Source organism: Leopardus geoffroyi, chromosome B1 (genome assembly GCF_018350155.1).
Source record: "Leopardus geoffroyi isolate Oge1 chromosome B1, O.geoffroyi_Oge1_pat1.0, whole genome shotgun sequence".
In the NCBI taxonomy this organism is placed as follows: domain Eukaryota; kingdom Metazoa; phylum Chordata; class Mammalia; order Carnivora; family Felidae; genus Leopardus; species Leopardus geoffroyi.
This window is the reverse complement of record NC_059327.1, coordinates 205,638,935-205,663,062: the sequence shown is the minus strand read 5'-3', so window position 1 is coordinate 205,663,062 and position 24,128 is coordinate 205,638,935. Positions and strand designations below refer to the sequence as shown.

The 24,128-nt window shown below is 54.8% G+C and overlaps 1 protein-coding gene across 4 annotated transcripts in view; it reads left to right on the top strand.

Annotated features, from left to right (window-relative positions):
* Positions 1 to 562: 562 nt before the first annotated feature.
* The window catches only part of PCGF3 (polycomb group ring finger 3), a 56,503-nt gene continuing 32,937 nt past the window's right edge, over positions 563 to 24,128 (top strand). The window contains exons 1-5 of one of the 4 annotated variants that reach the window (XR_006711657.1): positions 563 to 749; positions 16,199 to 16,239; positions 16,537 to 16,686; positions 21,043 to 21,160; positions 22,428 to 22,524. Coding sequence is in view for 2 of the 4 variants with exons in the window: in XM_045474892.1 (XP_045330848.1) it covers positions 21,052 to 21,160; positions 22,428 to 22,524 (206 nt within the window). In the remaining 2 variants the exon portion in view is untranslated. Of the gene's footprint in view, positions 750 to 16,198; positions 16,240 to 16,533; positions 16,687 to 21,042; positions 21,161 to 22,427; positions 22,525 to 24,128 lie in introns of all 4 variants that reach the window. The other 3 variants (XR_006711656.1, XM_045474892.1, XM_045474891.1) reach the window with 3 other exon arrangements.

Below are 24,128 nucleotides of genomic sequence, written 5' to 3'. Positions count from 1 at the left end.
TACTTTTTCTTGTTATTGTCCCCCTCCCGCTAAGGTGTGGACCGCACGAAGGGGTGGACGTCACGCTCCAGGGCAGGGCCTGCGCAAGGGCGGACACACAGAGTTTCAGGGTCGGCCCTGCTGCCCACTGGACCGGGGCCCGGAAAGCAGGGCCCTGTCCGTGTGCGGCCCCCGGCTCCTGCCTGGTGCACGGAGAGCTCTCGCTGCTACGTCCCAGGAAGGACTGAATTGCAAGAACGAGACGGATTCCGCCAGAGGAAAGCCCCGGTCAGGTCCCGGAGCTGGAGTCGGCGTCAGCTGCCTGCTGAGTCCAGCGTACAGCAAGACTCATGCCGCAGACCTCACCCCCTTGGTCCACGCCCCCTCGGGCCACGCCCTCACGAGCCCCCGCCTCCGCTGAGGGCCCCGCCCCCGACACCCTCCCCTCTCCAGATCGCTCGGCCTAGCCCTGCCGGAGCGCGCCTGCGCCTTATGACCACGCCCCGGCCCCGCCCTCGGGCTCCGCCCCCTCCAGATCCCGCCCCCCTCCCGGCTGCGGGGTGGGAGCCGGGAGGGCAACGCGCATGCTCCATGTGCGGCGCCCCCGACTCGCCGCTCGGCTCCGCTCGGGCATTTCCGCCTCTTTGTTTTAAACTCCGGACGGGTTTTTTTCTCCTGCTCTTGGGGGGGACCCGGAGGGAGCGGCGCCCCCCCCCCGCTCCCGGCGCTGCCCCCGCGTGCGCCCCGCTCGCCCGCAGCCGAGACGGCAGGTCAGTGAGTCCGCACCCCGCCTGGCCTGGCCCGAGGCGCCCGCTCCTCAGGCCGCGGCCTCGGCCCGTGTGCGGGCCCCTGAGGCTCGGAACCCCGGCCCGCGCCCCTGCGCCCCTTGTTGGCCCGGCCCGCGGGAGCCCCGACACCGCTGGGCAGGCCCCGGGTGCGGGCGCGACCCACGGGGTCGGGACCCCGGGCAGGTCACGGGGAAGGTGGCCGGACCCCAGGACGGGTCATCGGGGAGGGACCAGGGAGGACCGGATCCCGGGACGGGTCAGCGGGGAAGGCCAGACCCCAGAACGGCTCACCGAAGAGGGCCAGACCTCAGACCCACCATACAGGGACCAGGAAGTGCTAGACCCTGAGATAGGTCACCGAGGAGAGTCAAACCCTGGGATGGGTCATCCAAGAGGGTCCAACGCCAGCTCGGGTCACTAAGGGGGATTGTGACCCTGAGACCCGACAGGAACCAGAGATGGCTGGACTCTGAGACAGGTCACTGAGGGGGGCCAGGCCCCAGGATCTGGCAGGACCTAGGGAGGGCTGGGACACGAGGCTGGGTCACTAAGGAGGGCCAGGACACCGAGACTGGTCCCAAAGAGGGCTGGCATGCTGGAACAGTCCTGTGAGCACTTCTGAGACCCTGAGACAGCCCCTTCTGAGTGGGAGGCCAGGACCCTGGGATCTGCCATGAGGAGGGTTCATCCCGTGTGACAGGCTCCGGGGATGACCAGGCCCCAGCTAGGTCATTTAGGGGTATCTGGATGCTGGAGCGGGACCATGAAGAAGCGAGGCTCTCAGGGAGGGCCAGGACACTGATAAGAGCTGGAACTTGGAGACCGGTCCCTGCCAGAACTCCTGAACAAGTCAGTGGGGTGCACCCAGATCCCAAGAGCAGAAAGGAAGGCTGGGACCCTAAGCCAGCCCTCCAGGGGTTTGGACCCCTGGGGCAAGATCCAGAGGTGCCTTTAACGTGCCCATTCTACTTAACTGGACCCACGGCTGTGAAGGCTTGGGGGCATCAGGGACCCTGCTCACCTGAGCCCCACAAGTGCAAACCTCCCTGAGGCCCCCGATATTGTGAGCACCTGGGCCAGCCCCACAGACCTTCTGACCTTCAGCAGATGCTGCCTGGCTGGGCCCCAGGGGCAGGTGTGAGGCAGGGTTAGGGTCTGTCCTCCTCCTTCTAGGGGTTCAAGTGGAGCTCCTAGTCCACACTGGCTCCATGCCCCAGTGCCCACTCCCCAGATCCAAGAAGCTGTCTCCTACCCTGTTCTTCCAGCCCCTACTGCAGGGCTGCTGTTCTTTCCTTGTGGTCAGTGTTCATCACCTTCAACCACTCCTGGCTTCCCCGCCCTCCGTTGTCGGAGGTCAAGTGGTTGGGTGGGTGTACCCTCCATCCAGGTGTGTTTTTAGTGTCCAGGAAGTTCCAGGAGGAGTGGGGTTCCTTAAGGAGTGTTGGAAGCTTAAGGAAATATTTGGGGGGCACTGGGCCCAGGGTAAGAAGGTTGGAGTAGGTGAGCATACATGTCAGGTGTGTGGGTCAGGCACCTTCTCCACTCCAGGAAAGGAAAATATTAAAGGACCTAGCAATGGGGGTCTTTGCTTCTTTGAAACCTTTGGATGAGACTTTCGTCCAAAATTTGCCCGTGTGTCCCTTTAATTTGGAAGTATTGATGAAAAAGAAGGGTATTCTATGTGCTGCTCTTTGATTGGGTAATGACTCCAGAGCGTGTCCAGTAAGGTAATGCTGGAGGAGTTTAAGAGAATGAAGAGCCAGGAGGGCAAGGGCCTCGTCCAGCTCAGCTGCCAGAACTGGTTCCCTGGCCTGAGGTCGGCCGGCAGTGCACGACTATTGAATGAAGTGAGTGCGTGAATGAATGGATGAAAGGCAGGAGTACTTTTAGAACTTGTGTTAAGTTTGCAAACTTATCCACAGGTTGGACAGTAGGATGAGGTACAAGTCTAAAACTCTGAGCTGTATGGCCTCCCAGGGGAGGCACCTGAATTGGTCACTTCAGCGTCTCATTTTGTGCCACAACGTTGCCGCTCCGTTACTTAGGAGAAAACCTAAGATTTGCAGCTGAGATTTTCAGATTGACATTTCCTAAGACCGAATCTTAACCAAATGGAGTCCCTGAATGGTCTAGCTTAGGAACTTTTATTTGCCAAATGTGTCCATACTTGGGACCTTCCTACTCAACGCTTCTGATTTTTTTTTTTTTTTAATACACACTTTACTTTCTTAAAAACTTAATTTGTTTTGTGAAGTTTTGGAAAAGACTTGCAAACCTGGGCATTCAAGTTTGGTTCAAGTTTGGCTCTGTTTTCCTAGTTTGGGATTTTTAAAGGTACGATAGTGCTGTGTGGTTGTATTATTTATATATTGCTGTCCAACAAATTACCCCCAAACATAGTGCCTTTAAACAACATGAGCTATTATCTTACAGTTTCTGTGGTTCAGGAATCTGGGCGCAGCTTAGCTGAGTCCTGTGGCTCTGGGTCTCACAAGGCTGAACGTAGGGCGCCGGCTGGAACCGTGGTTTCATCTGAAGGTTTGACTGTGGGACCTGCTTCTAGGCTTGCTCACTCAGCTGTTGGCTGAAGATGTCAGTTCCTTTTCACCTGGGGCTCTGCACAGGGCAACTCCGAGGGAGCCAGTGATAGCAGAAGAGAGCCAGCAAGGAGGCCACAATCTTGATGACCTGATCTTAGCGGGGACATCCCATCCGCTTGGCCACATTCTCTTTGTTAGGGCCTAGTCACTAGGCCCAGCCCTCACTCAAGAGGAAACACGTGTGGACTGGGAGGCGGGGTGACACACACTGTGGCCATCAGGGTTCCGCTGATCTAGGGCCTGCACCTGAGAAATACCCAAGTAAATGAACACTTGTGTAGAGGGTAGCACGTTGAAGTACAAGGTTGCAGCAGCCCGGCTGTCTCTTTAATTGTATCGGTTCCTCTGTTGTCGCCATAATGACTGAAACCACTGGAACTTACACATGAGGGAAGATAAATTATAAATAGGGAAGATTGTTGGGAATTAACTTCTAACGTAACACACCTGTAGCAAACCGTGAACCGCCCCCTCCACCCCCACCCCCCGCGCTCAAATTAAGTGAAGTGGTGTGGAATTCATTGATAGCTTCAAGTCCAATGATTTCAATGTTTCCCAAGAGTCATTTTATTCCTAGCAATGATTTTGCTCCGGAAATTGTAAACTGACCTTTGTAAGAAGTTTTTAAGAAGTCAGATCCTGAGATGTTTTGGATATTTGACCTTTGTAAGGAAGTCATGCTCCAGGAGCCTGTATGCAAGGTCCTCGGTGCTTAGGACCTGTGGCTCTCGGGTACCTCTGTCTGGCACTCTGGGCTGGGCTGTAGCATGGGGCTGGAAAGGACACCATCCGGGGCCCGTATGGGAGGCCTCCATGCAGGACTTGTCCCAGGAGCCCTACGTGGACGGAACTGTCACCTGCTGCCCAGCTCTCTAGATCTGCCAAGGCCCCACCCAGCCAGTGTGAGGCGGGGCCCTGGGCCAGTGGCTGGAATTACTTATTTGGGTTGTTTGGGTCTATACTGTTACTCTTTAATCTATTAAATGGCAGGATTTATCAATTCATTTGGAGCTATTTGCTTAGTGGTGAGAATCAAATTTGAAGTTGAAAACGTATTTTTCTTTTACTGTTGAAATATGTTGAGGTTTGGGGACAGTTTCTTATTACCCTTCTGGTATTTGCAGTTAATAGTCCAAAAATGCTTCACAATCCCTTGTCCTTCAGAAAATGGAACCACAGGATACTGTTGTACAAGTGATAGTGTATCAATTCAATTGTAAGAAGACCTTTAAAAATAATAGGACTGTCATTTCTGATGTGGCATGTTCCTCCCTACAGAACTGAATTATCTGGAGGCCAAAATGACAAAGAGCTATAATGAAACACTTAACACATGAGGAGAGAGTTAGTTAGGGTGTGAGCCTTGCTTAGACACATTTTCAGAATTGTCTGTTGAATTAAGCAACGGCGTCTGTTGAGAAGAACTAAAACTCACTTGAAAATACAGTCCTTAAAAACTGTTGGGTTGATTGTTTTTTCTGAAGAGAACTTCTAATATTTAGGTGAATTTGGAGAGTGGAGGTTAATTGGATTATTTTGCAAATGAATCAATATTTGCTGGACTTTGCTACATGAACAGCAAGTTCCAGATGTTTAGCAGGAAATATGCAAACTGTGGAAAGCTGTCTGCATACTTCTTTGAAGCCCCTGCTAACTGACTGTGGGCTTCATGGAGGCAGTGGGTGTTGTGGTGAATGTCAGCCGAGCCCTGGCTGGTGTGTGTGGTCCCGTCCCGGAGGCACGGTGTGTGTCAACCTGTTTAGTTCTCAGAGCCATCCTAGGACTGCTGTTTGATCCCCCCCCCCCGCCCCCCATTTGCCTGATGAACATGCAGGCACAGGGCACAGTCACAGCTGGGAAGTCAGGAGCAGAGAAAGGGTAGCCTTTCCTTTTTTTAAAGCTTCAAGTGATTTCATTTTACTTCCCCCCCCCCAAGTTTTAATTTCAGAGAAAACACAGTGGAGAAGAACAGAAAGAATTCTGCACTGAGCAGTCTCACACCCCTGCTCCGACCCAACAGTTATTCATGCTTTGCCATATTTGCCTCATCTCTTTTTTCTAAATACATATTTATCATCATTGAATCATCTGAAAGTAGTAGCCACAGACAACCTGCCACGTTCCTTAAGTAGTTTAGAGCACACAGGTCACAGGACAACCACGACATCGTTATCACACCCGAGAAGTGGGCTCTGACTTCACATACTAGCTAATTTCCTGTTCATTTTCAAGTCTCCCCCCTTGTCTCAAGAATGCCTTCCATGTGTTTCCCTTAACCAGACCCAGGCAGGTTCCTGGTGTGGCACAGCGGGTCACGTGCCTCCTGAACCAGACATAACTGGGTTCCCAGAGTGGCACTGGGGGTCATGTCCTTCCTCAACCAGACACAGGCAGGTGCCCTGAGTGACACTTAGGTCATGCCCCTCCTGAAACAGACAGGCAGCTTCCCTGCATGGCACTGGGGGTCATGCCTTTTCGGAACCAGACAGGCAGGTTCCCCGTGTGGCACGTCCCTTGGTGTCTTTTCAGGTTCCCCACTTGCCCTCCACAGGGTTGACTTTTCTAGGCCACCTGTTACATCTGGATTTTTGTGAGTCTTCACTATTTGTGTCCTCCACTTTTGTCTGTTGTCCCTGTGTACTCTGTAAACTAAAGGGAACGAGGGAGAGGCCGAGTCAGGCTTGAGATTTGGGAGATCACTTCATAGGAGCAGTGAGTGAGTGCTTCACGCGACTTCAGGGACATGTGTTCAAGTGGTGGTTACTCAGGTCAGTGCTGCAGGCCATACTTCTGGCGCCCTGGTCCCCAGTGCCAGGAGAGATGTGGAGCCCCAGCACAGGAACCCAGGGGAGAGTCCCACTGTCTTCAAACAAAAATTTTTTTTCATGTTTTATTTATTTTTGAGAGAGAGAGAGAGAGTGGGGGAAGGGCAGAGAGAGAGGGAGATACAGAATCCGAAGCAGGCTCCAGGCTCTGAGCCGTCAGCACAGAACCCGACCCGGGACTTGAACTCAGGAACTATGAGATCATGACCTGAGCTGAAGTTGCACGCTTAACCAACTGAGCCACCCAGGCGCCCCAGAGAGTCCCACTGTCTTGCGATAGGGCATGTCCTTCCGGGCCACCTCATCCATCTCTGATGGGGAGGTGCCCTTGGCCCTGTTAACCCTTCTTCACAGGCACACAGGGGCAAGTCCTACTTGCCGGCTTCCGTACTTTTTAGCAGACTTCATAAAAGGTTTAGTGGGTGGAAAGTGTTTGAAATTGTTCGTGGAAATAGGACTTCTGCTGACAAATAACATTTCCCTTGCATAAAGCAAGTGCCTTTCTTGCTGTAGAGACACGGCTGGCTAGAGGCAGTTTTTTTCCCCCGGCCTTTTATTGAAGGCAGCCTGGTGAAGAAGACAGACATCAGAAACCAGGAAGGGGCTCAGTCAGCTCAGCCGCTGCCACAGAACATCGTAGATGGGGTGGGGTGCTCACACGGTGGAGACTGAGAGGCGGCGAGCCCTCTTCTGTCTCTTGTAAGGACACTGATCTCATCACGGGCCCACCCTTGGGAATCTAACCCGAATCGCCCCGTGGGCTCCGTATTTGGAGATGGGGGCTTAGGGTTTCAGCACATGAATTTTGGGTAGGCACAATCCAGTCCCCACCAAGGGGCTCTAGCTTCTTCTGCTGGTTTGTTAACCTGTTCCTTGTCGCTCCAGTTGGGAGAATAGTCGCCTAATGAAAATGTTTCCGGGGTTGGTGGCCACTCTGTATTTTACATGCTGGGGAAACTGACCCTGTCTTCTGCTATTAATTCCGTTTCTTTTAACACCGTTACGTTAATTTTGTAATTCTGCATCGCAAATTGCCACAGAATTAGTGGCTTAAAAGGACACCAACTCCTTAGTCACAGTTCCATGGGTTGGAAGTGTCGTGCAGTGTGGCTGCCACCCCCCCGCCCCGCTCAGGGCCTCAGAGGCCGAAATCAACGCGGTGGCTGGGCTGCAGCTCCCATCTGGGACTCAGGTCGTCTTCTGAGCCCGCCCGCTGTTGGAGAATCCATGTCCTGTGGTTGTGGCACTGGGGCCTGCTGTTCTGCTCGCCGTCGGCTGGGGACTGCCCTCAGCTCCTGGAGGCCCGCGGCTCCTCGCCCCAGGGCCGTGAGTGCTTGACGGATCCAGTTGCCCTGTGCCAGGCAAGTAGGACTCGTCCCTCCTCTTCTGCCACCAGCTGGGAAGAACATCGCTCTGAAAGGCCATGCTACTTGGCCAGCAGATACTTGCTCTGTTTCAAGGTCAGCTCATTTGGGACCTTAGTTTGCTCCTTAAAAACCCCTTTGCAGCAGTGCCTGGGCTAGTAAGGCAAGAGGGATGTGTATGCCAGGACCTTCTCGAGGCTGCCTCGGAATTCCGCCTGCTACAGTCCCGGCCCTCCGAAATTGATATCCCCCCGAATGCCAAACACACCTGCCCTTCTTCTGAGGTTCCCCGGGGTCTCCTCCCACTGCAGCACCGGCTCAGAGTCCCAAACCTTGCCTGAGTCCCAGAACTCCAGAGTCTCATCCCCTGGGTCACCCGCTGGGGGCCGCTTCCGGGCACTCGCAGACCAAGCGACACAGTTCGCCTTCCCAGCGACCCCCACGCAGCGGACAGGTTGCGGGACCACAGGTGTAGATTGGCCAGTTCAGAAGTGGGAACTGGACACAACAGGAAGTCCTGGGCCCAACACGGTTCTGAAACCCAGTCAGGAGCTCGGGGTGACCCCCCTGGCTCCCTGCTTCGCTCCCTGGGCTCCCGTTTCTGCCCTGAGTCAGCCTTCCTCGTGAGGGGGATGCGTGTCTGCAGCTGAGCGGCCTCTGTTGGTAGAAAACCTGGGGCCCCACAGCCCCTTTCACGGCATGTGTTTTGTCTTCTCCAGGGGTTGGATCTGGCAGTTAAAATGCATGTGATTGTATCATGATCTGTAATACAGCTGGCTTCTAATCTCCCTTCCTTTTTCCTTACATTGCCTGACGTTACTGTCTCCTGTTCCAAATTCTCAAGGGTTGCGTCTGAGCCCTTGTCCTCCTTGCTCCTCTGTCCTCGTCCCCCTGCCCTGTCTGGATGCCTCATCCTCTGGGCCAGCCGGCTTCAAAGTGGTCATAGTACGCTTTGGGGGATCCCTTGCCCCGTCAGTGGGGTGTCTGCTGCTCCGGCCCCTCCCTCCAGGCCCAAGGTCAGATGTCCCTCTGCACCGGCTCTCCTCTGGTCACTTTCTAAAGCAGCCCCTCCACCTGTTCTCTGCTTCGCTGCCTTGACCTACTTTCTCAGTGGTGCTCATCTCTCTTTGCTGAGGAGTTTGTCACGTCTCGTCACCAGCTGGAACGGGAGCTCCATGAGCACCAGGCCTGTGATAAGGTGTGAGCACCCTGGTTGGCTCAGTACGCATGCTTCGGCTGAGCATTTGAGCACTCTCCTCAGTGTTCGGAAAGAATCGCTTTCTTACTGGTAGGGTTCACTGTTGCTGATGAAAATGCTATCTGATTCCCAGTCCGTCGTGGGGAGGGACCTCCTCTCCTCCCAGAACCTTTAGGGCCCTCTCTGGTACCCTTGATGTCTCGAGATTCTAGGACTTGGTTAGACATGGGTCATTTTCATTCTCTGTGCCTGGCACTCGGGCCTTTGCAGCCTCATGGTTCTTCCAGCGGGGGGAATACTTGGATAAGTTTTTCCAAATCATGAAATAGTAAAATATTAAAGTATGTTTGGAAGCTCCATATCTCGGTTTTCTGTTTTTTCTAAAACACCTGTTGCTTGGATGTTGGCTCTTTTCTATTTCCTGTCTTTATCTGCTCTTGGAGAAGGTTTCTCAGCTTTATCATATAACCCTTCCATTGAATTGTTAATACTGCCAGTCACATGGCTGGCATCGTAGTATAGGGAGATGGGTAGTAACAAAATAAGTAAATTATAAATTCGAGGGTAGTGTCTTAGATTTGTGGTGTGTACCCACATAGCATGTAGTTTTAAGTAAGATGGTCTCTAACAGTGTTGCTGGGGGTAACATCTGAGGAGAGGCTTGACAGAGATGAGGGGCCCCGTGTAGCCATATGACAGAGCATGTTGCAGCTACAGTAAGTGCAAGGGCCACAAAGAAGGAGCACATCTAGAATGTTCTAGACCTAGCAGGGTCCACCGTGGCCACAGTGGACTGCGAGGCAGCTTGGGCATCGCTGGCCACTGGAACACTTTGGAGAGTCTGTGCCACAGCCACCTGCTCGGGTGCGTTTTCATGGGATCCCTGGGAGCTGTGTGTGGGCAAGCACGGCATGGTATGCCCGGACAGCAGGGCCAAATGGGGTAAGTGTGAGGGGTACAGCTGCCCCTGTCTCTTGCACACGGGTGTGAGGTGGGCAGAAGGTGCAGGAGGGATGGCGGACACGCAGAGGAAACTTGGAGATGCTGGCACCCACGTGGAAATGCCCGGCCTTCCCGGTGGAGCATAGGGAGTTGGCGTCTGGATTTGGGGTTCGGGAGTGTCGAGCTGGAGGAACAGGAGGCACAAACACGGAGGTGGGGGGCCAGTGGGACGTGACTGGAAGTGAGGGTTGGCGTGGGCTCGGCCGCAGGGACTGGTGCCTGGGAGCAGCTCGGTCCGCTTGCGGTGGACGTCACTGATGTGGGCAGGCCTCGGTGCTGCTCAAGACATGTGCCTGGGATCCCACCCTGGACTCTATGTCAGGTCACTAAGTTACACCCAGAGACTTGCACAAACTCTTAATTTAGGAAGTAAAAATTGGGAGTAAACTCACCGGTAGAAATGACCATCAGTCTGCCGTATCGTTGAGCAGGTATTCATCGAACGCACGTTAGTGGGGTACTGTGTGATCCTCCGAGCACCCAGTGATGCAGGAGGAGTAGCCGGGGGGGGGGGGCACGGTGTCCCTGAGTGGGGAAGCGAGGACAAGGCCTGGGGAGGGAGCCCCGTGCAGCTTTCTGCAGGGCTGAGACCATGGTGACCCGGGGGTGACGGGATGGCAGGGGTGGAGGTGGGGCGTCGGGTCCAAGTTAGGGGAGAAGGTGGGGCAGGGATTTCACTGTCCTTTGAGTCACAAACCCTTTTGAGAGTCTAAATTCAAAGCACTTTTGTTATTTCATTACCTTTTTTAAAAGCTTTGATGGTGGTATGTAGCCATGTAGAAATACATTTAAAGTTTCCCTTTTTCTGGTAATCTTGACCTGATTGCAGTGACCCAGGGAGGAACATTCGTGATCTGGTTCTGTTTATCTGGAGGTTGCGATAGATCCTGGGTGTTTGGCCCCCGTGCAGAGCCCTGCTGGCGGCTCCTCCAGGCCCGGCTGGAGGACCTGGTGACGCCCTCACGGGGCGCGCTGGCTCGGCAGCTGTCAGTGCCACGGCCCCACTGGTGACAGGACTGCACCGCGAGCGGGCAGCAGTGTGCGAGTGAGTTGGCTGGGTGTCGGAGGGAGAGCAGCGAGGAGCCGGGGGTCTGGGAGGTAGGCCACGGGCAAGAGGCTGCAGTGGACCAGGTGGCGAAAAGTAGGGTTCTTTCTTAAGCACCTGCTGTGTGCTGACTCGGGCCCTCTGGCCGGTGGGAGAGAGAGGCCCATCAGATGGGGCACGGCGTGCGGAGGCAGCTTCCCTCGGCCTTCCACGTAAACATCCCAGACCGTAGCAGACTGGTTTGTGAGGCGAGGGTGTTGGACGTGGGGCAGGTTCAGCAGTTTGGTGATTTTTGTGTAGAAGTAAGTACAGACAGGACTTCTAGAGGGCTTAGGTGAAGATAGAAATCTCTCTCGTTGGTTGCTCAGTGTTGACTTCCTGAGCAGCAGCTCTGGGGCGGGCACTCTGCCGGACACGACGTCCCCCAGGGAGGTGCAGCCTCAGCCTGCCTGGGGGTTCACAGTGCCATGGGAAGCGGCCTGGGCACGGCTCTGAAGATGCTGACGGCGTGGGAGTTAGAACGGCAGCTGGCTTTAGACCTGGGGTTGGGGGGGCCTTTCCAGGAGGCTCAGGGTCTCACTGACAGCCTGCTGCCCTGAGGTTGGAGGGCCGGGCTGGCAGGAATGGTGCCCACCGGTGGCACTGGCACGGACGAGCGCTCCGACACGGACGGGCTCTGCCCGTGGATGGAGCCTGACCTGGACAGACGTTGTTAATGGACGGGGCCGGTGTGGACAGAGCCTGACGTGGACGGGGCCAGCGTGGATGGAGCCTGACCTGGACAGACACTGATGATGGATGGCCCTGATGTGGACAGAGCCTGACGTGGACGGGGCCAGTGTGGATGGGAGCCCTGATGTACATGGGGCTGGCATGGCTCATCAGGAGTCTGAACCCTTTCAGGGGTTTCGTGCAGGAAGGACATGTCTGATTGGCTTTTCTACATGTTGCTTAAACTTGTCCATGAGACTGGGTGTAGGAAGGCCTGTTCTGGATGGGTCTGCCATCCAGATGGGAGCCGTGGAGTGTCCAGGGAATGGCCGTGGGCTCAGAGGGCGTGGCATTCAGGGAGGAAGGGGCAGGACTGGGGAGAGGATGGTGTGGGGAGGAAGGAGAGAAGACAGAAGGACCCCCACAGGGCAGCTGGAGCTTGGAGGTGGGGGGCGGGGGGGAGCAGGTTGGCGATTTCTTAGAAAGTGGTCAGATAGCCGTGTGTGGCTCCCCGTGGTGGGCATTTACTCCAGAGCGTCTGTCCGCCCAGAGGTGTGGCCGTGAGTGTTCACAGCAGCCTTAGTCCTCACAGCCCCACAGGAAACAACCCACATATCCATTTGCTGGTGAGTGGGCCAACAAAATTTCAGTGGACGCTGCTCAGGAGGAGAACGAGCTGTTCATGTGACAACGTGAGCGAGCCTGGAAACAGGATGAGGGAGACAATTGTGCTGTGTGACCCACAAACACGGTGCCCAAAACACGCCCCCTCGGTGCAGTTGTTGGGCAGACCGGGGGTCTCTGGGGCGAGGGTCCTCATCTCCGTCGTGGTGGTGGTTTTCAGGCAAACGTCAAAACTTACCAAGTTGTCTCTTTAAAAAACGTGCAGTTTGTTTTGTCAAATATTTCTCCTTAAAGCTGTTTAATAAAGGTTATGGGATAGATAGATGAATAATCTAGAAAAATACAACTTAGCAAAGCTAATGAAAAAGCAAGTGGATGGGACGCCTGGGGGGCTCAGTCAGTTGAGCTTCTGACTCTTGATTTCAGCTCAAGTCCCGATCTCATGGTTCGTGGGATCGAGCCCCACGTCGGGCCCTGTGCTGACATCTCGGAGCCTGCTTGGGATTCTCTCTCTCACTCTCTCTGCCCTCCCCTGCTTGTGTGTTCTCACTCTAGTGCAAAATAAATAAATATACTTTAAAAAAATAATTGGAAAACTTTAAGATTCTTGTAAGATGTGGTTAACGAAAGGAAGGGATGACCCCTGGGTGTTTGCACAAGGGGGTGGATGCAGGTCCCTTCTCCTGAAGGGTCCCCGGGGCAGGTGGGCCTAAGGAGGGTCCGAGCCTCACAGGAAGTTGGGACCAGCCGGAGGGGGTGCTTCCGTCGGGGACCCCACGGTCACGGAGCCGCCATCGTGCCCCGCATCTGTGGGCAAGGCACACCACCTAACGCTGTCCTCACTCAGCTGCGGCTGAGGCCCGAGGGCCTGAGCTCTGGAGCCCACTTGCTGTGTGTGCTGGCCCGGGAAGGTACCCCCCGTGGTTGACTAGTTATAAAAACCGCATTGTAATGCATCATATTGTAGTCCGAGGTTGGCTTTTTAGTAAAGATGGAGATCTGTGTATATGTGTGAAAAGTATTTAAGGGTAAACCCACAGAGGGAAATACACCATCACGCTAAGGACGACAGCTCCTTTTTGGTGAGTAGGGTTGTAGGGGTTTTTTTTCCTTAATATTATTCTTTACTTTCCAAATCATGTTCAGTAAATGTGCGTATTGCTTTCATATTGCAAAAGAAACCCAATGTACTTACCTAAAGGACAGTAATGCAGGATGTGGGTGTAATACGGGGAGGGCGGGGTGGGGAAGTATCCACTGAGCAGTGCCCAGGGCCTCGGAGGGAGGGCGTGCTCCGGATCGTGGAGCAGTGTGCAGCAGAGTGGCCGGGACGGAGGCACTGGCCTAACAGGAAGGACTGTTCGTGGTGGAGGAGGCTGATTGGAGGGGCGGGTCGAGGTGAGTGGACAGGGAGGCAGGACCTCTTCACACAAGCGTGGCTGCCTCTGGGTCCGCGGTGTGCCTGACACACCACCCACGCCCTTCTGGAATGCTCCAGCACCAGTGCAGCCAGCCTCCGTGCACCACGGCAGGGCTCGGGTCTCAGACTGGAGGGGTTGGCCAGACCACGGTCGGGGCAGTGACCAGTGATCTTGGATACAGGTTATGTTGGTAGCGTCCTTGTCACTGGAATCTTGTCAAGAGCAGTTTGATGGAGTCAGGGGGTGGCAGACGCAAGGGAAAAGAGTGCGCTGGTGTGGGGGGCCTGTAACACCCTCGCTGAGTTTAGCTTGCGTTTTCTGGGTTGCTAGTGAAGCTGAACATTTGAAAACGTGCTTGTTTGGATTTCCCCTTTTGTGAAGTGCCCGTGGTTCCTTGTACGGTCCGGAGCCGCTGTTGGCAGATGTCTTGTGTAAAGAACCGGACAGCAAATACCTTAGCTTTTTGGGTCATCTGGTGTCGAGAGTCCTCAGTCCCAAAGCGGTCACAGACGGGACACAGGTGAGGGGGCGCGGCAGGCCCCATCTCGCTTTGTTTACAGGCCAGCCTTGCCGAGCCCCGTCTGGACTGTAGTCTTACCCACGGGGGTGTTTTCGTCCACCGTGGCCTCTTCCACTCTTGTGGTGTTCGATTATCTGCTGCCCTTCTCTTTAACAAAGTTGCTCTTCTTAGGGCAGTCCGTCTGTGGTGAGCGCCTTCTGATTGTCTGGTAACCTCTTCTCACTGAGGTCAAGATGATGTCCTCCCCGGGATCTTCTCACGTTTTGAATTGTGCTTTCACACGTGGGCTTCATCCACCTGGAATTGATCGTTTGGGGGTGAGGTAGGGGAGATCCCTGTTACGAGGTAGTAAGAGTTGGCTTTCGTTTCGGTTTTCCTGTTTCGTCACTAGGGATGGCGTTGACGGCAGTTTTCTTCATTGTAAAACGCACTTTTTGTGGAGGTGTCGTCTACGCAGCCTGAAGCTCACCACAGTCTTCGGTGTGGCTGGTGTCCCTTGGTGCACCTGTGACCGCACCCCAGTCCCGACCCCGACTGTTCATCCCCTCAGACTTCCAGCCACCAGTCCCTGCCGCCGGCCGGTCCACAGGCACCCAGATCTGCCTTTTCTAGAATCGTGTGTGCGCTGGGACGCGCATTGTGTGGTCCTCGTGTCTGGCTTCTTTCCTGCAGCACAGATTTCACCCCTTGTTCTTTGGTTGCTGAGAAGTACCAGCCGTGTGGACGGGGCACTTTCCGACTCCCACCACCCACTGATGGGCACTGTAGCTGTTTCCGGTGCGGGCTGTTATGAATAAAGCTGCTTTGAACATTCAGGCATAAGCCTTTGAGTGCGTATTCGTGTTTGTGTCTCTTTTAAATTAGAGAATTTTATTAGCTTCTAAATTGGTGAAGAGCTTTTTGGTGGTTTTTTTTTAATGTTTATTTTTGAGAGAGAGAGAGAGAGAGAGAGAGAGAGAGAGAGCGCCCGCAAGCAGGGGAGGGGCAGAGAGAGTGGGAGACAAAGAAATCCAAACAGCTCCAGGCTCCAAGCTGTCAGCACAGAGCCTGACGTGGGGCTCGAACCCACGAACCATGAGATCATGACCTGAGCCAAAGTTGGACGCTCAACCGACCAAGCCACCCAGGCATCTAAGAGTTTTTTTAAAGTCATGAATGGAGGGGCGCCTGGGTGGCGCAGTCGGTTGAGCGTCCGACTTCAGCCAGGTCACGATCTCGCGGTCCGTGAGTTCGAGCCCCGCGTCGGGCTCTGGGCTGATGGCTCAGAGCCTGGAGCCTGTTTCCGATTCTGTGTCTCCCTCTCTCTCTGCCCCTCCCCCGTTCATGCTCTGACTCTCTCTGTCCCAAAAATAAATAAAAATGTTGAGAAAAAAAATTAAAAAAAAAATAAATAAAATAAAGTCATGAATGGATAATGAATTTTATCAAATGATTTCTGTAATCTTTGGGAAGATCTTGTCATTTTTCTCCTTTTTTGTCTTTTGTGAAATTGCTTCCTTTTCTCATATTAAGCCCCCTTGTATTTTGGGGCTTGTGAGGCACGAACCTCCTTCTCAGACACTGCTGGGTCAGGTGACTCCACGTGCTGTGACTTTGACACTAATGTCCACCAGTGAGGTCAGTCTGATTTTCCTTCCAGTTCTGGTCTGGTGTGTGTGGATGTTAGTTTCATAAAAAGAGTTGGAAAATACTGTCTTATTGATTCTCCAAGTGGATTTGTTTGAGTAGGTTTGCTTTGGCTCCTTGAATGCTTGGTAGGACTGCCCTCGAGATGGTAGACCTTCACACACCTTCATCCTGTCCCCTTGGGCTTCATGGGATGTCCCCTGCCTGCCCCCACAACTCCCATATGCTCCCCGTGCACTCCCCTGTCTCCCATGCCCTTCCAGCCCACCAGCCCCTGGGCCTCAGTGACACCAGACTGCCTATGTGTCTTTGGTCGATCCTGGTTCTTCGCTGTCTCAATTCTTATTTTTCTCCGGGTTGTTTTAAGCAAGCAAGTGAACAGACCGGTGTAACTGGGCAAAGCCAAAGCTGCTGGTCTGGGGACGTGGGGGGGAACACGGGCTCTGTGTGGTCAGCACGTGTGGGATGACGCTCCTGTGTTGTGTGTCTCCACAGGCTTCAAGATGTAGCAGAGGGCTCCGGGCTGCCGTGTACTGGTAAGTGCGGTTTGAATTTTCTTTCAGTGTACGCGAAATGCTTAAATGTACCTTGGATTGTACTTTGTGAGATTATGGTAGCCATAGAAGAAGTCAGTTCCTTCTGACTCCTTTCACATGAGGGCACAGCTACTTTACATATATTCAGGTTTTCTCTTCATTAACACTTCTGCTTGAATCTGTCGTGTGGTTTGCTACGTGGGACTCACCTAAAAATTCTAGAAAGAACTTAACGGCAGGACTGTGTGCATCAGACATAAAAGACGTGAAATAACACATGCGTTTCTGTGCCAGAAGATGGACAGAGAGCAAGGGACGGAGGGGAGGCACGGAAGCGAAGACCCGCAGGGCAGAGTGAGGCCGCTGGCGAGGTGCCCCAGTGTCAGAGCAGCGGCCTGAGCGCCCAATGCGAGGGCAGGCGGAGGGGGCCGAAGACGTCTAGAGGAGGTGAGGCACGGTGTCCCCAGGGTCCCCAGCCCTCCGTTCCCACAGCCACCGGTGTCGGGTGGGGAGGAGTCCACAGCCGTGAGAAGCCCACCGTTGAGACAGGGCCATGCGCTCACGTTCGCTGCCGACATCCCCTGGTGTCCCTCCTGCAAGGAGGTCGGAGGCGGGCCAGGCGAGGCGTCCCGGGGTTTGCCCGCAGGTGCAGCTTGTGGAGGGTGCGGGACTGAAAGCTTTGCCCACCCTTTTGCTATTTGCACCCCCACCTGGTGTCCAGGGTCCAGTGCTGAGCAGGGGCCGCCGGGCATGGGAGGTGCAGGGACAGTGACAGTGGACGTTTCCCTCCTGAGTGCAGCTCCTTGTGGGCCTGGGGGCAGGACGGTGGCTGGCCACGGGGCCCAGCGTGGGCCGAGCGGGCACTCGGCCGCAGGGGTCTCGCACGTCCGCTCTCGTCTCCGAATGCGGGGGTCAGCAGGCAGAGGGTCCCTCTTCCAGGCTGTCCGGGCCATGCCCTCAGCCAGGCGCTGCGCTTGGGTGGCCCGCCCCTCCACCTTCCCTTGTCCCCTGTGCCCTCCCTCCCTCGGGGCTCATCCGGGGTTCCCTGGCGGTGAGACTCTTGTAGCGGGAGTCTCCGAGGGATGCTGTGTCTTTCGCAGCTTGAAGGCACTCCTGCCGCCCGTCTGGTGCCCACCTGCTGTCACCTGGTCACTCAGTAAGTGACGTCTACGCAGTGTCTCCACACTGAGGCCCTGCTCGCGCTCTGCCTGAAAAGTGGTAGGGGTCTTTGAGACTGAATCTTCTCTTCCTCAACAAAGCCTCCACTGGTGACTCCCGAATAAATTGTCACCGCAATTACTAAGGTGGTGGTGACTCCTACTCCACACGATCAGCTCACCTTCTTCTGGAAAGACACGTGTTCCTTTCTTACTCATCTGTCTCCCTGTGGACTCGTGAGCTTCTGGGTTATTCTGTCGATCATAATCCGATTCATTCTGTTCACCTAACGAGAGTCACTGCTTGTCTTGAAGTTCTCGTTGCCCCCGGGTGTCTAGTGGGGCCCCTTTGAGCTGGGGCCAGGTCCCCCTGCTCCAGTTCTGTTACCTTCCGGGCCCAGCCGTGGGTCAGTCACCTACTCACGCACCCTGGTTCGTCGCGGTGGATAGTGCTGTAAGCTGGGACCTAGGCTGCCAAGGGGCGCTTACCCCCAGGCCCTCTCAGTGGATAGAGCTGGGGAGGGGGTGTGGAGTCCACAGCCACATGCACCCACACGTCTTTATCTCTTTACCCACCTGCCCACAAGCATGAGCTCACACTGACCCTGGGCCCTCAAAGGGGCCAAAGGCCCTGTCAGTGCCGGCGTGACCGTGGCCTCTGTTTTGTCCTTATGAATCTGCTTGTCACCCTCATGCAGGGCCACGCCAGTCTTCTCCACGTCGTTCTGATTTCAGCGTGTGTGCTGCTGAAGCGAGCACTGTTGTGGCTTTCGTTTCGTGGTTCAGTTACCTGGGGGTCGGGAAGACACTTTGTCGCTGAGCACATTCCTGTCTGACGGGAATATTTGCGTGTGGTCACATCCTCGGTGGCTGGCTTGGAAACGGCTCCTCGATAGAGGGCTGTGGACATGAGGGCAGCACTCCCTGGGGCCAGCACGGGGCCTCACGCCAGAGTCCTTCCATGCCGGCAGGGCCCCTTTTCCTGCTCTGCTTTGCTTGGGATGATTCCTGGGTTTCCCTTCTCTTGGGTTGTTCTCTGTCTTTTTTTTTTTCTTTTTCCTGGCTCCACACGGTGGTGCTGGGTTCCCAGGTCAGTCACCTGGCTGGCCTCAGTGCACACACTCGCTGAGGACAGGCTTTACTAGGTCCCTAGTCACGTCCGTGAACCCTGACCCACAGACACACCTCGCCGCAAGGAGTGAGGAAGGGTCATCTCCAGTGGAGACCGTGTGTCTGCTGCAGCCTGATGTGCAGGGAGGAGAGATGTGGGCGAACGCCCAGGAGTGTCAGCTTCTACCTCACTCTCCGCGGAAAGCCCAAAGCGGTACTGTGGTCGAGAGACCCGCCGCGTTCCATCGGCGACGCTAGTGGGGCGGTCTTGCTGATTGCATTCGTTTGCTCTGATAGTTTGTGGGTGCCGCTGGGTCTCAGGATGGGGGACAGTGTGCCTCCAGATCCTTGCTGCCTCCGGGTCCCTCACTGCCTCTTCCAGCCAAAAGCCCTGGCCGGGCCCCCGTGCCGCGCTGCACGGCGGCGGGCGTGGCGGGCATTTGCCCTCGGACTTCACGTGAATGAAAGTGGGTCTGAAGTCCTCCAAGTGGTTTGCTTTCTTTTTCATTTTCCTTAAATGGCATTGAGCAGTGAATGTCCTCGCTGGCGGCCTGGGAGCCGTGTGCGCGATGGCCACTGGGTGCGGCCAGCCACCCTCAGTGATGCCTTTGACTCTGATGTCTTGGAGCATCTGTTTCTGTTAGTCATCTTACCGGGAAGACATCCGTTCTGTAAGTATTTCCTGGAGCAGCGTTTTGTGTGGGTTTCCTGCTGCTGCTGCTGCTGCTGCTGCTGCTGCTGCTGCTGCTGCAACGAAGGGCCACAGGCTCGGTGGCTACAGCAGCACAGATGTGTCACCTGACGGTTCTAAATGTCAGGGGTCCAAAAGGGTCTCAACTGGGCTATAGTGAAGGTGCCCGCGGGGCTGGCTCCTTCTGGCTTCAGGGGAAAATGGATCTTTGTCTCTTCCAGGCACCCCACCCTTGGTTCGTGGCCAGCAGCCTACCACTCCCAGTCTCTCTGACTCGGACCCTCCCATCTCCCTTTTAAGGGCCCTGTGATGACAGGGGGTCTGTGGGGTCATCTGGGACCATCTCCCAGCTCAAGGACTTTTTGCCTTGTGAGGTGACACGCAGATTTTGGAGCAGGACATGTAGTAGGACAGTAGTTCCACCTCCTGACACAGCTCCGGAGATGCGGTGACAGAACCCAACCTCATGGAGCCTGTGGTCTAGCCAGGGAGACGGAGAAAGCTGGAGCAGAGCAGGAAGGGGCCCCGAGATAGAGACAACGTGTCGGCACTTTGGTGCACAGATGATTGGCCTTTGATGGCGCCATGTTGTATGCAGTGCTGACGTTCTGTGTGATAGTGACAGGGATCAGCAGGCGGCCCAAGGTGGGGGCTTCTGTGTGCCCCCCTGCTTCTGGGCCTGGACTTTCCTGAGCCAAGAGGCTCCTGAGCCCCGGGGAGGGGTCCTGGAGGGCTGGTTGGGCCTTCCCTGGACAGGGCAGAGGGAAGGGGGGGAGGGTCTGGAGCTCATGCCGGCTAAATGAAATCACTTTCCGAGCCGGTCCTCGGTGGCAGTTTTCTGTGATTTGCCATTTGAAACCATTGCAGCGAACATCTTTTTTTTTTTCTTTTTCTTCTTTTAACGTTTACTCATTTTTGAGAGACAGAGAGAGACAGAGTGCAAGCAGGGGAGGGGCAGAGAGAGAGGGAGACACAGAATCTGAAGCAGACGCCAGGCTCCCAGCTGTCAGCACAGAGCCCGACGTGGGACTCAGACTCATGAACTGTGAGATCATGACCTGAGCCACGGTCAGATGCTTAACCGACTGAGCCACCCAGGTGCCCCTGCGGCAAACATCTGTTGAACTTGTCCAGTTATTAGGATAAATGTCTAGAAATGGGATGGCTCCTGTTCCATCTGGGCACATCTGGGCCCCTCTTACTGCCTGCTTCCCTGGGCCTTGTCGGGACTGGACATTGACTTTCCTGACCCTTCTGATGTCAGAATCACGTGGTGTGACTGTTTGTATCAAGGTCTCATCGAAGGACTTTGCTTCTCCTTCAGGTTTGGCCAGTGCTGCCCTTGCTGGTGCCCCTTGGGGTCATTCATCCCCTAGGTTTACAGAAGAGCCAGAAGCTCTAGGAGTGACCCCTCAGCCTCCTGCCCCAGACTCAGCACAGCCCGCCTATTCTCCCAGCCTGTCTCCCTGCACCTTCACGATCCTCCTTCACTTGCCTGCCGCCTCACCAGCTGGCCTCAGCTCAGTCCTGAGCAGGAGGGGTCAGGGGAGCCGAGAGGGGCGGTGCCACGGGTGGTTAAGGGAATAGTAACGTTTGCAGAGTGCTGCCCATCAGGTGTTCGGCGGGAGAGGACCTCTGTGAGAGGACTTTTGGCAGTTCCTTCTCCAGACGGAAGTCGGCCCACAGAGCCTTTGTGGCTTGGACCTGCCCTGGCAGGTGGCAGCCTCTGTCCACATGATGCTGTGCCCTCCTGGAAGGATATGCTGTAACTTGATTTACATTTAGCCTGAACCTTTGACAACACATGGGAGTATTTCAGATGTTGATACCGGTTTTCTCTTCTAGAAGCCAAAGATGTTGACCAGAAAGATTAAACTCTGGGACATAAATGCCCACATCACCTGCCGCCTGTGCAGTGGATATCTCATCGACGCGACCACGGTGACCGAGTGTCTGCATACGTGTACGTGGAGAATATTCTAGAACATGGCCTTTGACAGCTGTGGGGGTGTGTGTGGGTGTGTGTGAACTATCTGCATATGTGTATGGTGGAATGATCTAGAACATCCCTTTGACACCTATGGGAGGTGTGTGTGGACTGTCTGCATGTGTGTATGGCGGAATGTTCTAGAACGTGGCCTTTGACAACTTCCAGCCTTATGCTTTCTTAATACTTGTGGTTTCTTATTTTTCCTTCCTTCCTTCCTTCCTTCCTTCCTTCCTTCCTTCCTTCCTTTCTCCACCAAAAGCTTTTAGCTCAAGCACAAAGCAAAACACAGAAGCAGGAATAAAGATCTTAAAAATAAATCCAAAAAATTACTTCAAATTAAAAACATTGTGGGTAATTTCAGTAGAGATACCATTTAGGAAAGCTAAGTACAGGAAAAATTTAATTATTTCTATATAACAGCAAAACCAGTAACTGTTATGACAATATTCATTTCTAGTGGACAGAAATGCTTACTTTGTAAATTTTTCCAAATGAATTCCTTAAACGTTTTAAACACAAGAATGTGGTTCGGCTCCTCACGACTAATAAGCCTGTGTTCTGATGTTTAGAAGACTCTTAGCTGTGCTGAGCTTGCGGTTTTAATGCCCCAGCTCAGCAGGAGATGCTGCTGTTTACCCCGAAGCATAGTCACCGCTGGGGTGGTTGAGGAGTCAGGCCGGAGTGTCTCCGCTGGCTGTGGTAGGCACGCCGTGTAGATAGGGTCTTTGCAATACAGCCAGTGCGTGTCATGCAGATGACTTTTGACTGTGTGTTTTCCGCTTCAGAAAACAAAATATTTGACCTCTTAGGTAGAACTTTCATTTTAAAGGTAACTATAGTTTTTGGATTATTATTTTCATTGAATTGCCTTGAATTTTGGTGTACAAAGAAAATCTTGTGATCTTTTTTTACACACATGAAAATTGTAATTATTGGCCCCTATGGTGAAGATATTTGGGGGAGACAAGTACTTTCTGATGATTCCTCAGCTCTCGGCCTCTGAACACCTCTTCACTTAGGTTCTTCGCCCCTCTTATCCCCGCACCTCAAGTCTGCTGAGTGAGGCCGCTGACTGAGCGCCTGGGGCTTCTCCGTCGTCGCTGAGACCTGAGAGGTGGCTGCTCCGTCACAGCCGCCGCGTGCGAGGTGGCCTGCGCCTCAGCCCCCGTGTGTGCCGAGCCCGCGGGGGTGCTGGCGTCTCCCTCCCTGGTTACTTTCTGACACAAGTGTGCTTTTGCAGTCTGTCGGAGCTGCCTGGTCAAGTACTTGGAGGAGAACAACACCTGCCCCACGTGTAGGATCGTGATCCACCAGAGCCACCCGCTGCAGTACATTGGGTAAGTGTGCCCAGGTCCCGGTCCCGAAGCCACAGCTTCCGGCATCTCCCGGCGTGTCGGGGACCCGCCCAGCACGGGACACATGTGACCACGTACGGCAGCCGATCCAGCCACGTCAGGCCAGTGAGCGCTGGGGCCGTTCCCACAAGTTTCCAGGAATATTTGCTCAAATTGAGTATTTTGAGGAACCTCCGGACACACCTGTGTTTCACTAGTTTTGCAATAAATTGGCTGAAGTTTACTCTGAAGTGGATAGCGGCCCCTGGTCCACCTTCCTGTCATGGGACAAGTGGTCCTAGGCCCCGGGTGGCTGCCCCTTGTGTGTGGCCTGCGTCTTGCTCCCTGCGGCTGGTGCTGCAAGGAGTCACCTCCTTTGGTTTCGGGGAGATCGGACGCCCTTGGAATCAGCACCATTTGTGAGGGAGGCGCCGGGGAGTTGGCACGACCAGACTTGGGGGTCAGGCTATGATGGGCAGGAAGTGCTGGCTTATGGCTTTTATGCAGAGTTTTCAATGACTTCAGATTTGGCCGGGGGGGGGGGGGGGGGGCGCTCTAAAGGAAGCCGAGCGCTGCCTGCACCACACATGGGAGCAGCAGAGGTAGGTCTGAATATATGTTTTGAAGGAAGAGAGGGACGTGTGTCTCTCCACTTCCCAAGTTGTGAAGTATGTCGTGTGTGCACAAGGCGTTTAAAAACACACGAATGGCTTATAGCGGCACAGCAAGAAACCACTCCCAGATGGAGAAGTAGAAATCACCAGGCCCAGAAGCCCCCGCCCCACCCTGGCCGCTGTCCCCACCCAACATAGCTTAGTCTCCTGTGGTCCGGCTCGCTACGTGGGGCACCAGCTGTGTTTTCGTGGCCTTTGCCCTTGACCCAGCCTGTTCTCCAGACTGGTCTCTGTTAGTGGGGAGGTCTGTGCGGGTGGACATCAGGGTGTCCTCTGTGGGCCCTCCGTGCTGCTCTGGGCGTTCCCGTGCAGGTGTCCCCCCTCTGTCGGCCCTCCGCAGGCTGCTGGGCTGCGGAGCTCCCGTGCCTTCCTGTGCGCTGCTGGGCTGCTGTGCCGTGCACCGTCTTGATGTGTCCTGTGGGTGCCTGTGGACTGCGTTCTGGCCACATGGTGGCTCCGTAGGGTATCTTGGCCTGTCGCCCTGATTACCAGTGAGCACGGTCCTTTCTCAGATGTCACCTGGCCACTCGGGCTGCCGGGAGATGTCTCTTCACATCTCATTTTTCTCTTGGGTTCTTTATTTTACTTGTTTGCTTTGAAGAAATGCTTTCTATGCTCTGGGTACTAATTGTTGGTAGTGTGTGCACGTTACCTGCGTTGGGGGCATAGTCTTGCAGAGCACGGGGTTGCTTTCCTGACACAAACTGTAGAAGGCAGGTGGTGGTGGGGGCTTCGTGCTAGTGGGAAGCTGTGGAGACCCTGCCCCCACCCCCACCCCCGTGCTCTGGGGAGACAGCAGGCAGGGCCGTCTGGAGAACTGAAGCCCTTTAGCAATCTGAGACCCCAGCGTTCCAGGCAGAGCCTAGCCTGCTGACACACAGGGGGGGGCCGATGGGAAGAGAGCTGGCCAGGTGTGCAGGCCTGGGTCCAGAG